General features: G+C 43.4%; 1 protein-coding gene across 1 annotated transcript in view; it reads left to right on the forward strand.

The window, feature by feature from the left end:
• The first annotated feature begins 3,990 nt into the window (after nucleotides 1-3,990).
• The window catches only part of LOC128302073 (insulin gene enhancer protein isl-1), a 30,266-nt gene continuing 17,267 nt past the window's right edge, over nucleotides 3,991-16,989 (forward strand). The window contains exon 1 of the mRNA XM_053038797.1: nucleotides 3,991-4,260. Within this exon, the coding sequence (XP_052894757.1) occupies nucleotides 4,116-4,260 (145 nt within the window). The 5' untranslated portion in view covers nucleotides 3,991-4,115. The remainder of the gene's footprint in view (nucleotides 4,261-16,989) is intronic.

Consider the following 16,989-nt stretch of genomic DNA (forward strand, 5'->3'; position numbering starts at 1 on the left):
CGTGTGGTCCTGGGAACGGTATTTTCCACCACAGCGTTCACAGACAGCAGGACACTGGTGAAACAGTTTTCTTTTACTCGGCACTGCCCGCGAACGCTCGCCGGAAAGATGACGGAAAAGCGACTGCGTGCGTTTTTTTTCGTTTCGTTGTTCGTTCGGTGTGTCCTCTGTATTGAATCTGCTTTCTGTCACCAAAATGCGATTACGGTTCTGGAACAGTTCTAACTTTTCTTCATTGTGGCACTTTTGCCGCTACTCCCTCTCCAAGCGCAAGCAGCACGGGAAACGTTCCATTTTCTCCGGGAATCGGCTAAAAGTCTCACAACGGAAGGAAACAACCAATTCAAAGTCACTTTTATAACTTCCTTAGTTATGAGAATTTTAGTTTTTTTTTGTGTCAAAGTCTCACTAAAAGATAAGTTTTCTTAGATACGCAAATCAGTTTTCTGGCACAAGGGTTGTATTTGAGCAAGTTTTTTTTTATCAAACTATAAGCCATTTATGAATTAAATACTTCTTCTCGTGGAGTAGTGTAGTGGAGTATGCCTTAATAAAATGCTAGTAATATATTCCATATGATGTTTCAGGTCAAGATAGACGTAGTTCTTTGTAAATTATAGTGTCTGTCTGTAGCGTAGCTCGTTCATATTGTAAATGAATCAATTCAATTTAGTAAATTCTTTATATTATCGACGAGCAACACATCAAGTTCTAATTTAATGAATGAATCTTAATTATACTGTTAGTCATTCTAATAATTTTCCAAAGGCTTCTTCTTGTAGTAAGATACAAGGAAAACTTCTTTCAAGGTACTTGTAATAAAAAACATGTAATCATCGTGCCTGTTTTGTACGTTTGTACTGATATTTGTTCTAATTTCTCAAATGGAGCTCATTTTATTCATTCTGGGATTGTGGGATACTCGATTGATCCATTACTACTACACTTATTGTCGACTTTATGTATAATCGAAAAGCTGTTGTTTTATTACATTTGGATTATTATCTATACTTTGTCGTATTAAAACTGCAAAAAGGCCATCAATATCTGTAGGATATCACTAATGTTGAATAAATGTCTTATTTATTTTAACTTAAAGAACAGTTTCCCAAATATAATTAACGCTTAGTAAAACAAGTTTTAAAGTTACTGAAATTCAATGCTAGAATCAATAAATATTGATGAAAACAAACATAGAGAAAATAATGAAAATTTTCAACACAATGTTTTCTGTTGGCTGTTTTCTGATAAATAAAAATGTTTCTACGCAGGTACAACATCGAATATGATCCATTTATTATGATTTTTGTGATGAAAAATAGGTTTATTAAATCTTTCGACACATGAAACGCTTCATATTTGGATGATCTGTATATCATTTATTTAAAAAAATTTAGCAAAATGTCTTTTCATATATCCTATAAGTCTTCTATTGTGCATAATAAATAATTAGTTAATGTTTTGAATAGCTTCTATATACATTGCTATATTATTTTTGCTATTTTTGATTTCGTTTGTTTTTTGTTATGTTATTAATATTTCTAAAATCTATTTCCCTTCAAAAAATTATAAGTTTTTATGTGAAAATGTGGCTTTGAATAGCTTGGGTTACTCTGATAAGTATTTTTTGTATTAAGTATGAAGTGTTATGTATGCTAATTTAAGACTTATATCTGAATTACAAAAAAGTATATGCTTTCTTTCTTTTGTTCTTTTCCATTGCCGTACTCCATTTAGTGCTCAATATTTTTCTTGCACACTTTAAGATGAAAAAACCATCTTCAGCTTTAAGTTATTCGCAAGGCATGGCTGTGTAATACACGCGTTTACATCACGTTTATGCCGTTCTTAAATGTTCAGCGGCAAGTTGACGTTCGATGTGATAGAAACCCGTGACTCGCTAGCTCGCTCCACTATGCCATTTTCATTGAAACATTCTATTACGGGGAAGGAAAAACATCGGTTCATTCTGAAAGTAGCATAAAACGAAACGGAGACAAAAACTCCCAGTTACAGAGGATAAAAATCGAAACACGACTAGGAAAAGGTGGCATTGTGGCGGCGGAAGGGGTTAAGGCGCGCCGGAACGACAGACACTAGAAATACGCAACCTCCGTATTTCATCGTCCATGACCAACCGGGCCAGTTGAGTTTTCTCTAATCGATATCCATTAGGAAAATTAAAAAAACTTTGTGGAAACCGTGCAGTAAAGGCGTACGGTGGAGGTGATCCTTTAAGAACCCGTAACGCACCACGACTGGGTGGTAGCGCGCAGCAGAGGCAGGGCTACCGTCCAGAGGTACTACGAAGAACGCAGTCTTGCGCAAACGAATCCAAGCGACAAAATACCGTTTTCAACAACTGCTACGCCGTGTGGACACGTGAAATCACGTACAATGACCTCCCCAGAGGATGGGGTGCCCTATTCAAGCCAGGACGAGGCTTGAACGAGGTTTTACCTCTACCGAAGGTAAGATGCGTGGGGTGGTTTTCGAATACTCCGCATCAACCCTCGAAAATTTACCAGACGTAGTTCAATCATGGCCGTCATTTTCAAATGTTGTTTCAAATGTGCGTGGTTCCAATAGACAATTTTAAATTATTATTGTCACACATCGCGGTGCATTGATGTCCGCGTGAGAGGGATGCATTCTTTCGAAAATGTCAACAATTGCCAAAGCTATTGTTGTGAGTGTGTGTTTTTTCTGTTAATTCCTTCATATCCAACGAATTCAGAAATATGTTCAATTTGACTAGATCTTTTGATTTGTCGAAATTCCGTCCCGAATGGCGACATTTGCAACATTGCCGAGTGTTTACATTCAACGCGCATGAACTTGCGCACGCGTTCATGCGTTGGGATGAACGAGTGTGTTTATTTAGGAAAGATTTGTCCATTTTTCCGCATAGTGTAAATTGTGTTCGCGGCAAATAGTGGGCGGAGTCAAAATTACCCACTACGAAAAGTGTTACTAAAACGGAATTGAAAAATGAGATTACGAACAATGGGCTAATAGTGAAGAATATTTTTATTAATTTTTGCATAAGTTAAAATTTACTCCAGTTACGTTGGTAAAGTTATTTCATTTTAATAACAATTTTGTTTTGAGTTTTAAATATTTGCATTTAAAAAAAAATCATTTTACGTTTTTTTTACGGAGTGTGTTGAATAATTTATGTAATTATTTTTTTTAATACAATTAATTTTAAATTAAAAGAAATCTTCTGAAAATGCCATATTTGTTAAGGCTTTACGCATTCATCTGAACAACACGGTTTGGTTTAAAAAATTATGTCCTTCATCGCCTACTGTGCATACATAGCTGCGTACATATGGGTGCGTAGATACATACCTTGTAAATATCTTTTCAGTTCTAGTTCAGCTTTCGTGCGTGCGCGTTCTCCGCGTGCGAGCAGTTTTTCCACAGCGTAGTTTTTCCGAATTCTCGACAGCCAAAGGATTTATGTGAGAGTGAGAGTTCAAAAGCCCTTTCGGAAAAGCAGCGTCGAGCAAAGAAAAATAATCATCGAGCATTAAATGAAAGCTTTATTTCATGCAAATCCGAAACCAGTGCTGTGACTTTAGTGACAATTGTACCAATAAGTTAATTTATTTTAAATAAATTTCGTTTTGGAAATTTGGTGTTTCCCGTTCCATGTGCTGGTGTGAAGCAGTGGTGATCATCTGCAAGCAATCTGAAATATTCTTTGAAGCTTTTCTCTGCCATTTGCGTGTAATCCTTGCTTGGAATGCTGTGCAATAGTAGCGGTACCATAATTCGGGATTGTGAAAATTTTAGTGTACCAGTGTTCTGGAATGAAGCATCGTAATCATCTTGCGAATTCTAAACAGTGCGTACGATCGTAGTGCTGCAATTGGCTAGAAGATGCTGCAGCTTCAAACGCGTCAAACCGAAATCTAATAAAAACAACATCGCCAACAATTCCGAAGATTTGCAAACAAACGCCCAAAGAAGCATTCAGTGTGTGCCTTAGGTGAAAACCAGTGCAGAGATATACGAACGGGGAGGCAGAAACGAGCGATACCTTGATTGGCATCGCCTTGGCACCACACAAGTCCTGATCAACATCATTCCCACCAAAATCATCCTATATGGTAATGGCAGAGATCGGTGGCCCATTGGCACACCAACTACCCTTACACAATCATAGAGGTGGACTGGTGCAACCGTCGCTGGTAATGAACCATCACCTGGATGCTTTGGACAGCACTTGCCATGGACCAAACATTCATCCAAGTAAGTTACATTTTAGAGTTGCCGTAAGCTAACATCATGCGCGTCATGTATAATAGTGGTACAAGGCACGTGTTACAATGTAGCTAGGAAAGAGGTGTAAACCATATTACACATAAATTATCAGATTTGTTTAGATTACAATAACAATTAATTTTCAAAATTGTTTCAATATATAAGCACAGGCAATTTAATTTACACAAATTTGTGCCGTTTAAGAGATTAAGCAAATGTCATATAGGATACATTGTAACTTAAAATAGAATATATTATTAGAGAAATTTGCATTCCATTGAATAGAAAATAGTTTTGATGGAGTTCACAATTTGTTTGTAAGGATTTACTTCCATTTCTATGTTTTGGATGTTTTACACAATATGTAAGGAATTTCCGATAATTAAATTAGTTTTACTGACGAACCATTACTTTAATATTTTTTTTTATTTTACTTTTGATTGTTTTTGTTTTTGATAGTATCTTTAAATACTCAATTGTTTCCAAAATTTCTAATGTACACATCCATGCTAATAACCCTCGATATAAAACCGTTTACCGAATTTGAGCTTCAAATGATACAACCTTTGGGAAACAAGTTGTGCATTGAGATTGGTGAACCAGTTTAAAATTGTTTACATGTGTTTTGTGTAACATTATGCTTCCCAAAAGGTAGCGCTGCCTAATCAAGACACCTTTTTCTGCTGGAAAACCCGACCAATGCCGGTTCCAAATTTTCACGACCAGTTTGTTTTCTTAACCGGTACCACGGAATTCCCACACTTTCCATAACATCCTCGGGCATTCAATCCCAACAATACGAGAAATGTTTCAAAAACTGGAATGATGTTTGGTTTTGCAATTGCCTAATTGCACGTGAAATGCAAATGAGTACTACTGCGCACCATTTTGGCCCCAGGAATTGTTATCCGACGGCTAGTAGTGGAGCTGTAGTGTTGTGCATTGGTGGAGTATTTCACTCAACTTTCTTGACTGAAGCGTGATTTGTTGAAACCAGGAAATATCGTTCGTTTCCTTTGATGTTCCAACTAGACGACCACCAACGCGGCAATATATTCTTTCGAACGAATTGGAACTGACACTACATTGGTTTAACCGATCGAAATAACATTTCTACTCATCCGCTTTTCACGATGGCTTTTAAGATAACATTCTTATGCTCCGCTTACACCTAACACCCATCCCTCCCTCCAACCTGCCCGTCACTTCATACGGGAACAGCTGGTGTGGATCTTCAATAAACACATTACGCACATCAGGCGCACAAAAGTGTCAATCTTTGGTGCAACGCAGACGACTCGTCAAAACATCGCACGAGAGCAAAGGTCTCCACCGTCCCTACAATGGGCTGTTATACAATTCAACGCGTCATCCATCATCACAGCGAGTAAGCAAGCAAGCAAGTGTTTTATTGACGATCGAAGAAGATTTTCGGTTCATCCGGCTCCATTAGCTTACGGCACTGTAATGGAACGGCTCATTGGCGGGAATGGAGGACACACAGTGTTGAATAGTTCACTTCCCTGTTTAATGGCATCGGTTAGCTGTGCTCCGGTTCGGATGCCCAACATAATGCACTATGACTACCAACATAATGCACTTCAGTTTCATTACACCGACAGATCGGTCTGTTCGTCATTTTTCCCCAACAGCAGACACTACTTTTCCCTGATGCAGACCTGAAGTTCAAAAAAGAGGAACGAAAACTAGCGTGTGCGGTGTCGCTGGGTGAAAACCCGAGGATCGCTTTTTACTCGTTGCTCTTCGGTTTTGCCGTCGGAAAAACGGGTGCGCAAGGAAATGCCCCAAAGATCTGAAGCAATTTTCAGAAGCAAAACATGTGTACTCACGTGTTTGGAAGTCGAACCTTTTTGCCTTTATAAATATACAGCGCGTACAGGGCCCACAGTGTGTTACTGTAGAATGTGTCGGCACTACTCGGGCTGCAAATGGAATATTGGCTAGTATTTACTCCATCTGTCTGCCTTGATTGTTTGTGCACGTCAATCATTCGTGTCGGGTGTATGCTTTTTTGCTTCCCGTTTGTTTTTTAATTGGGGAGTTTGCGGTTGCAGTAGAGTGCACATAGAAAATCGATTGGCAGAACATGCATCAAGCTGAAAGCATTGTCATGCGGATGAGATGTGATGTAATAATATTGTGTTTGAACAAAAAAACACACACGCCGACGGAATTTTCCAAATGTATTCGTATTTTGTGAGTTTGGCCTTTTCTAATTCGAAACATGTTACAATTTTTATAGATATACCTCTTCTTTTATTCAACAAAGTCGGCTAGACCATGTTGCTCTTTCATATTCTAATTAATCTGTTTCAAACCCCTTAACTTGTTGGTCTGTTAGTGGCACCCGCCGTTACATCATAATTGGACCGACCGAAGACATTCCAACCAAACGGAGGTTCGTTTTGACGTTAAGAGAAAAAAAACTTTACGTTCAAGTGTCCAAACAAACAAAAAACTCATCACACACAGTTTCCAAACGGTATTCGAAAGGCAATCTCACCTGACCGAGCTAGGGGTGAAACTACAAAAATAAAAAATAAAACACACACACAGTTGACCTCAACGGTGTACACCTATGGCAACCACAAAGTAAAGGTATTTACCGTACAGCTCAGGCTGTCGGCAGTGCGGCGTCATAGAAGAAATGGAAACCTCTAAACAGGAACCTCCATAAAACCGATAAACGACCAGATAATTTAAGGAGAATATAAAGTTCACACTATTTTACGATCGAGCACGAAGCACGGACCACGATCTGTCCGTATCTGTTGCTTGTTCTTCCTCCGGTCAGTCAGTCAGTCAGCCTCCGGCCGAAATGTCGTTTGCCGCGAAGATTCTGTAACCGACCGCCCTTGGTGGGCGAGAGTGAAAGAAGAAAGGTGATTGCCGCTAGGAAAGCCCGACGGGTCGCGGTCCCCAAACCAAACCACTCCTAGGATCGGTGCGATCCTGGCGAGGTGCGGGTTGGGTTTTAACGCTTTTTGTGTTTTTTTTTTGCGCTCGCGCGCGTCATCACATACGGGCAAGGGAATGCCATTAAGGGGCAAGATTTGCTGTTGTAACGATACGATAGTGAAAATTATTTAATTACCGAGAAGAAGCCTTCATTCCGGCTCGGCCATTCGGAACCATTGCACGTCCCAATCTCTTTATCCAATCGGTGGAACTGTGCCAGTGCAAAATGGTAACTTCGCGTAATGGTACAGTTTTGTTTTGTGTGTTGTTCGGCTGGACTTGCGGTTCCTTGGGTGTTGCTTTTCCCAAGGTAAAGGTTTCTGCGGAATGTAATAAAACTGTACCACACCTCGAAAGCGATTATTTGCGCCTCATATAACTGTCAAGATCACAGCATTTTTTTTGTTGGGCGTTTACATCGGGACGCTCCGCAGTGGGAATGAATTTCCGCGAAATTTTTGGTCCTCCACGTCCGATCAACTGTTTCCCGTGATGCATAGCGTTACTGGATGGCGGGTTGAGCATGTGCCCGAAAAGTGTCTGGCGGATAAATGGGTGCTAGCATGGTGTGTCAAGGAGCGCAGCAAAACCCGGATGAATATGGGCAACAGCTCGAAACGTGTACGAATTATTCATACGCATGATTAATAATCAGTAAAATGTAGAATTAGCTAGGGATATGAATATGGATTATCATAAATAAGGCTTACTACTTCCTTTGCATGGCTTAGCGAACAGAAGACTGGTTTGCCTTATGTAGAAGAATAAATAAAACCATCCATTTTCCCTACTCGGCGTGGAATGATGAAGGCCATTTCCACAAACCACAACCATCCGCCGAAAATGGATGCCTTTGGACACTCGTCTACTGTATCTATTTTCCACTCAAATGCACCTCACACTCATCCTCATTAGGCCTGCAGAACCAGTAGCAGCAGTAGCAACAGTTGATCGTCTTCTTAAACTTCCATTATCCAACCCACTGGTGGCCGACGCAACGAATATTGGTCATCGCGATGCCGTTTGTCATAAGATCCGTTAAGGCAGTTGCAGAAGAGTTTAGTCGGAGACGTTATCTAGGCGATCACTCCATCCCCACTGGCCAGATCCCAAGTGGCCGACTCGTTCAACTCCCTTCGCGCACCGGAGCGAGTCTTGCGACGATTCGTTTATGAAATTATGTTAATCCTGCTGCAACGAAATAGCTTCTTTACATTGTATGAATATCTTGCGGATGCGAAACTGCGAAACTGAGACTTTGATGAAGCGTTATCGGTGTGCAATTGGGAACCTCGCAATTGCATGCATGCATTATGTTCCCGAGAGCGTTCCGTTCTCACACACATACACTCACACTGTGCGTTTGGCTAATTGAATTCTATAATTGCTACACATATATTTATTCACATCGAATAAACATTCGATGCCCCGATGCCACGATTCCCACACATGAACAACGAATGCGACACGACACGGATCCGTTTCGTTTAGTCTTGTTTCTGCACTTGCTGTTCGGCGTTGCATGTTACATTACGCATCGCAAGTGTTGCAGCTGGCACAGAAATCGCCGAACCACAATGCTCTCCATCCAATCATATTCCAATTATTTCCAACATCTGTTCCCTCCGTGGCTCGCAAAAGGCCGGCAGCAACACACTTGGAAGCGAGCGTTTAGCCGTCGATCGCAGACAAGTCGCTGGTGTTGTGTTTATTCAATTACAATTCGAGTAGAAATTATTCATCTAAGCACAACCAGCCGAACCGCCGGGGTCTGTCGTCCCAAGCTGACCCGAACCGTGATCGGAAGAAGAAAGTTCCCAGCGGTGGTGGTGGTGTAGTGATTCGATCCATGGTCTCGTGGGATCCGCTCGATAAACAGCATGTTGACGGATGCCCCGTTCGATCGGAGGCACACACAAACGGCACAAAACGAACCGTTTCGGTGTTTTCCATCGACGAAGTGTAAACAAACAAATGGACGATCGCCGGACAAGGGCGGAGGAACTGGCAAGGTTGCGAGAAAGTTGTTTTTGAATGTGGGAAACGCGTATCACTAGCCTTTACTAATTGGTCTCGATCGTATGGCATCACCGGATAGACCACCACCAAAACATACGAACCAAATATGAATCAAATTGATTACATTCTTTTGGCCACACCACATTCATCACTATCGATTATTCCCGGGCGGGCAGCGACCATCTCCGAGGATTATTACCAGTGACTCCACGTGTCGTGGAATCTTCCTTCCGTCCCGGAAGAACCTGTACTGACCACATTTCCACCGCTTACATGTCGAACCTGGAAATGATGAAATGATGCAGGTGCATCCGACTGACCAATTTCTCTAATGGACGGATGAGAGAGTATTTTATTTACACTAAATGGAATTGGGATGGGAAATGGAATTTGATATTCACAGGCAAAACTGCGCATTTGCTACTTCACAACCGGAACAAATAACTTTCTCGGTTCAAATTCTTTTGTTTACGATGCTGCATCCTGATGTTGTCATTTTTCACTTTCTGTTTTATTCTCAACCGTTATTAGAAAATTCCCCAATGTGCTAGAGCAACTTCCGTTTCCTATTTATTTTGGAACGAAAGGTCGAAGAATAGAATGTGGATGCTAGAACCACATTACAGGAGGGATTTCTCGGCCAGATTTTTAGATGCATTTAATGCAACAAATCAAATTATTTGTATTTGTGGGATCCAAAAATCGCAAAATGGTTCGTGTTTATGTGAAATATTCGATGGCAACAGTTCGCTAACTGGATGGCACATGACCTTCGCTAATTGGATAACATTAATTGCTAGCTACCGGGTGCATGACGCACACGCTAGCTCTGTCCGGTGTCCGGTGCGTGGTACACTAATCAAGCTCAACGACACGATCGGCAGCGACAGATCCCATCAACCAACCGTCAAACATTCCCCAGTGCCGCGTGCAGCGCGAGAAACCCGTAAGACAACGAATGAACATTGACACAAAATCTATCTCCACGGCTCATGGAACTTTGGGCATTAGCAGCGATATTAGAAGAAGAATTAATCAGCTGGTCAATCTGACGTGACGTGAATCCGATCGAAGGTGCCCCGCGCGATCCGGTTCCTATCCGGCGGTTGGCAGCACTTGCGGGTGAGCTTTCGGATTTATCTCGTTTACCCGCGTGATGACGGACTGTCCATATTGGTGGCCACGTTGGCGTTGTTGTGTAACAGTAGCGTTAATCTCGATCGATTCACTTTCCATAATTATAAACACACACACACGCACGGGTGTGCGATCGTATACTGATCACACGGAACGTTCGGTTCAAGCGACAGAAGTCCACCCAAAGGAGATAGATCGGGAAGATCGATCGAAAAAGTCAAAATAAAACACACGAGAGAAAAAAAAATCAGAACTCCCGACCTTCATCTCCCCGAACTCCCGGCCTCACAAGAATGCCACCCAAAACCCAAACCACCTTTAGCACCGTGTGGAATCGAACCTCACGGCTCCGAGTCAGATGTTACCCGGACCGATATGGCGGTACTCTCTTTTCTGTAGCGGCGGCGGCGGCGGCATGCTTCATTCTCTGTCCATTTGCCAACTTTAAAGACACTGCAAAAATCAACACCATAATGCCGCCACACACTGCACAGCGCGGAATAATAATAAAACAAAATAAATTTACCGAAATTCCTCTATTAACTTCCAAATAAATTTGCAAAATAATTTATTAAAAACCAATACAAACCGCGTGCGAGCGGCATTCAAAAGTGGTGGTGCAAGGCAGTATAGCAATAGAGGGGTTACAACAACAAAAAAAAACAACAAGGCAACAAAAGCGCTTCATGACGACACCACCACAGTTTTATGCAAATTTGATTACCATTTCGTTCGGTTCCGTTCTTTCCGAACTTTTTTTTTTGCTTCTTGCGGTCTGCACCTTGACCATTTCGGTCAACCATGCGGCATTCAGCGCTTATAAGTCACGCGGGCCCGGGATTGTCCTGTTTCGCGCATTGGGTTATTTTATTGGGGAGGAAATAACAAAAAAAAAAGCGCGCACACACACACACACTAACGTCGAGGGCTCCGTGTGGTGGGGCCAGTTTAGTTGGCGGGGATTTTGTTTGTCGGGCGGCATATTCGTGTGCCGCAAAGGAAAGAGAATGTAGCAAGCAGCACGAAACGATATCAACCCGGCAGAAGACGAATACGGAATACCTTGTTTCCTTTTGGCCGGGGCCCTTTTTTTGCCCTTTACCGAAGGAAGCGTTACAAAAATGTGCATGCATTCTGGCCTGGCGTGGCTTGCAATGGCTGGAGATTGCTATCACATGCTGTGTCTCGCAAACATTGGAAGCCGTTTTGACACCATTTTATTTGTATGATTTTTCCCGCTGCACCACGTTTAGCACGATTTCGCCCGGTAAGGACACTAAATAGTGTTAATGAACGTTTTGAATGTGGAATACTTGAAAAATACCGTCCCGCAGAGGGCTTCCTAGACATAATGGGAGCTCCAAAACGAAGCAAACTCCCCTCGCAACGCATGGTCCTAGTCGGGAATGATTTTTTAATTCCTGTTTGTAACCTTTTCATCGCACGGTGTACACCATATGTGTGTTTTGTTTTTTACTGTCTTGCGTTTGTCTTTTTTTTTGCTGCTTTGCCTTGCTTCTGATCGTTGCCGGCAACTTTTAGCCATCACGAAAACCACAATCACCCGCGATCGTACCGCGCGCAAAGGAATTGCCGCCATGTTAATGCAAATTAAGCTCCAGCAAACGGCGGCAACGAAAAGCAGGCAATGCTGCCAGGAGTTACGAGAGGGAGAAAGACAGAAAGAGAGAGAGAGAGAGAGAATGGGAGAGACAAAAAAAGCCTCCGCCGATGATAAAAAGAACAACGCAGGAGATTTGGGTTCGCAAGTTACCTTCAGATACCGGCAAACGACCTATCCCAGAATCGATTGGAGAACCGTTTGCTGGCTGGTTTTGTCTTCCTGTGATATTGCCGCAGATTCGAAAAGTTCGAGTGGTTGCTGCTGAAGTTGCGGCTCCTCTCTCGCTACAAAAGGGCACCACCGGCCAGAGAAATGAATTGGAATCGGAAATCTGTCAATCGGAAATGCGATAAGCAGCGGTGCGCGATAACAACCCTGTGGCGGCTCCATTTGGGCTTCTGCTTCGTCTGCTTGATCACATCACCAGGTCGGGCGGAAGGTGTACAGTGCGAAACAATTTCACCAGCGATGGTGTTGCCGATCAATAAAACGTGTGCAGGTAAGAAGACGGATATATCAGCAAGATTCATACTGCTGGCAAACTGTTCGCCTGTTGGTTTGCTACACCTTCCGAATTTAGTGCAATAAATCTCCGACATAGGAGCAAGCTAGTTTCGGTACCATGCGACCACCGATCACCACCGATCGCATGTGCGTGTGACTTTCCGCCGATCGGCCACAGCTTCCGACGCTGTCTGACTGTCAGCACGCCCTGTGTTGATGAAGAAGTCGTTGAACGGAACGTCGTACAAATGACGCCGATGGCAACGAATAGCACAAAACGATGACCGTACCGATTCCACAGATCCCACCCCACCACCCTCCGCGGAGCGCGGAGGAAGAAATCCCAACAAGTGGCCCACCGATCACCACGCGGCCACGTTGTGTGTGGTCGGGTTTTATAGATTTATAAACAAATTATGTATGCCTTTCTTATTAGAGTCACATTTTTCATAAATTAGCATGTCGAAGTGTGAAAGCAGTATAAAGCGCAGCGAGCAAACGATGAAACAAAACCTTACGCGACCGAATGCACGACCGTTCGGGATGCGGAGCGCTTCGAGCGTCACTTTAGGAGGCCCTGTTAAAGACTCTTGGTTGGTGGGATTGGGCAAGAACGGCTGGTTGGTGGTTGGTAACTCGGACCGTTTTCCCATAGTCGATACAACCCGATCGAGGGCGCGCACTTCACTAACAAGCCATCGTGTGGTAAGCTCTGCTTTCACACTTGTGTTAAAAAAATATTTGATCGATTCCGAACAAGTGCTACTGTAGTTACGTCAGTCGATTTGAACGATGTTGAAGGTGAATTTATTTACAATTTATGAAGAAAAAGTGGAACTACCAAGTGTCAACTACCGTGCATGAGTCACGGTAGCAACTACCGTGCATGCGTTGACTGTTACTTGCGGGATTATTTTCAATAAAACGCATCTTAAAATAATAAATAATGCATCCTCAACTGTAGTTTCTGTACACCTTACACACATTCCTTGCACTATCGTAAATTATCGCCCGATCTTGTTGGGCGGTGTTGTACTGTATTATCAAAGTGTTCTGTTTCCTCTTCTGCCAGTTTCCTGACCAGTACCGAATGCGGGAAGATTTATTTCCAAGGCGGTAACCCATCCACTGCCTATATACAGTTTCAAAACCAAATGATGTTTTTGTCACCGTTTCTCACCATCTTTCCGCCACGCACGGGAAAAATCTGCTGCTTCTCCGCCACCTCACACACACAGGCACGCCGAAGTGTACAAGCCTTCACGTGGCCGGTTCCCAGTGTCGGTCGGTTTTGGTAATGCCTGTCGGTACTTCATCAGTTTTTCTTCCGCGTGCTCGTGCTCGGCGTACAGTTTGCGCGCCGCTACCCAGAATGATGGAAGACATTATTCATGCCGTTCTTTACTCCGCTTTTCATCATCGCCCTGTTTCTTTTTCGTCGATTTCGTTCGATTTCTGTTTTATACGCGCGTTCCCAGCATCCCGGCAGCAGCAAGCCGCAAAATCCATTGGCCGAGGCAAAAGATCAAAGTCGCTTTTTCGGTTCGGGTTCGTCCTGTTTTATGCCTGCTTATCAGTCGTGGTTGTTCGTGGTTGCGTGGTTCCCGTCCGCCGGTTCCAACCCCCGCCCAGGCTACGATCTTTCCTGCTTTGCATGTAGCCAGCCATGCGATGCGGTACAGAAACGCGATAAATAAAACTAGGCACCGACCTCCTCCATGGGCCATGGGTATGGGATGTGTGCTGCATGCCAGCAACCACCGCGTACAAGACCGAGTGCCGCGGGCTCGAGAACGGAACAGCAAAACAAAACCAAAACAAAAAATAAAAATAAATGCTCGAACCTCACGGTGAGCAATAGCAGTTTGAAGTTTGGCTGCCGTTGCCGCTTCTGCTCTTAAAGCCGGAGCTGGTGCTGACTTATGGCTTCGCCCAAGTTCCAAGCCCACAAGACAGGGCGACATGACAGTGCGAAGGATCGGCGTGGATCGGTGACCGGTGACGAAAGCGCTTATGCGAGAGACGATCGCGACACGATCACCCGACACGGTGATATTCGCTAATTTATCTTCGCTACCTATGGCCCCGCCGGTGTCAGGCAGAGGAAGAGGCCGAGCTGGGGCTGGATCGGGTTTTGCCTCAACCGAAACCGCATGGGCTTCACAGGTGCATGGCGTTTGATGGCTTGCGTTCGGTAATGATCGCACGTGCTAATTGGCCCTCCACACATGGCTAATACTCGCTAATCGGAAAGGCAAACATTAATCGGCACATCGGCACGGTAGAGTCTTGGTGACATACGCGCTAGTGTCTGGATGCTGCCGCGCCGGGGTGTATCATCAGTTCCCAAGGACACTAACACCTCGTAGGAAGTCGGTTTACGATGGTAGTGGTTGCGTATAAAAGCGCATCTCAAACATGTGCGTAGGAGCGCGGACGTGTATTATTGGTAGGTTTGGCGCTGGTGTGCAACCGTACCGTGGCCAGTGACAATCGAAATCATTCATCATCTCGAGTGAATTGTGTGATGAGAGCGAACAATCACTCCACGCGAAGAATTGTTGGGCAAAATTCTGCCGAGACAGTGGCGATAGTGTTGGAATGCGATTTGAATACGGCGCGGTAAGGACGTCCAGACGTGGTGTTATAAAATTTATAATTTTATAGCACCGCTAGGTGTGAAGACGACAAAACAAAGCTTCAAACAAAACAGTCACCCTGACGGAAAAGGAAAGCGCTTGTTTAAGACAGAATCGGGACAGAAAAAGATTGATACAACGCCCAAGTGCCAAACAGGGCTTTTCTGGCAACGCTTCGAGAGTGCAATGTCCCCACTCCATGTAGGGAGATGGTTAAATTGCGGTTTAGTGAAGAACATAGCGCAGAACAACCAACTATTTGTTCTCCACACGCGAGAATCTCTTGTCTTGTAGAATGTTTTTTTTTTCAAAGGGTAGCGATCGAACGGCGGCCCGAGGGGGGGAACTGTCTCTCGAGAGAAAACGGTTCCAAACTCGCTGCAAATTCGCGGCAATAACTGAGCCAGATACGCATGAGCTGCATGCATATTACTGCGGGTATCGTGCCCCAACGCGATCAGCCCCATCTGCTGATGTGATGTGCTGCTCTCGAAGTTGAACAATATTTTAACGCCAACTTACGATCGAAACTCATTGCCACTCGGCCGATGCGCTTTGATGGTCGTTGAAGTGTACCACCGGCTCGGAGAATACTCGGGCTCACTCAAGAGGGCAGAAGGAAGAAGCAGCACACTTTTTCCCAATGAGCTGTGCGGCAGATAGGTGGCGAAAAATCGCCGACGTCAAGGAGCTTCTAGCATGGTCACGCTAAGGTCAGCTTGCCGCACGGATTGCATCATGCACCACCGGGGGCGAATGCATTTTTCTTTGATCTTTTTTTTAATGGAATCACCTACACACGATCATTCGAACATTCTTCTCACTTATGCACAAGTTTTTCAATTGCAGTGTTATAAATGAGAGTCTGTGTGTTTAATTTATAGTTGTAACTTATCTTCAATATTTCTATTATTTTCAAAGCAAACTGCATATGGCTCAAGGGTATTGAGTGTACAATTTACGGTTTATAGCAAACCCCCCCCAGATGCTATGGTTAAAATAAAAGAACAATCCTACATGCAAACCTAATAAATCGTACGTAATGAGCTACTCATATGCGTCAGGAGGTAGATTTGTTGAATCCTCTGTTTCCATAAAATGTATTCTACTGTCGGCTCCGTATCCAAAGTGCTTCCGAAATTCGCTTAGCGCTTATGCTACGCACGGGCTCGAAAGCTTCTCGAGACGACTCTTATGATTTATGGTTGGTCATAAAAACTGAGCCAAACTACCGGCAAATCAGCATAATTTATAACAAATTATTAATCCATTAAACGAGAATTATTGCCATCCAGCTCGGGTAGTTCAGTGGTCGAACGGTTATTCTAGTTTTCAAAAAAAAAAAAAAATCACCAGATTTTTGGCTTTCTCCTTGGAACATTTCTTCATTCCTCTCCCGGTTCCCGTGTTTAGACACTTCGATTGTTTTGCTATATTTGTCCCGTTTGCTTTCCTTTGCCTTGAGAAGATTCTAGCCGGAGCGTGAACTTTCCGTTCGTTGGTAATGAGTACGGATGGCGCCGTTCCGATTGAAAAGAAAGATTGTTTACAATTTTAATCATTTACGTTTGGAGTGGTTAATTTTTTCTTCGCTTCACTCAACATTGCCTCACACATCCCGGAAAGCGCCTCGGTGTGAGGATAATTGATTGAACGAAGAGTAAGGAAACGACCACATTGCTTTCGTCATTCCACAACCACTTGATGACAGACATTCATTTTCAATGTGTCACCACTGCTGTGGTTGATTGGGTCATTAATAGCGATTACTCACTCGTTTCTTGAATTAGCTAGCAACCCACAAAATGTTCTGTT

This window comes from Anopheles moucheti, chromosome 3, assembly GCF_943734755.1.
Source record: "Anopheles moucheti chromosome 3, idAnoMoucSN_F20_07, whole genome shotgun sequence".
Classification (NCBI taxonomy): domain Eukaryota; kingdom Metazoa; phylum Arthropoda; class Insecta; order Diptera; family Culicidae; genus Anopheles; species Anopheles moucheti.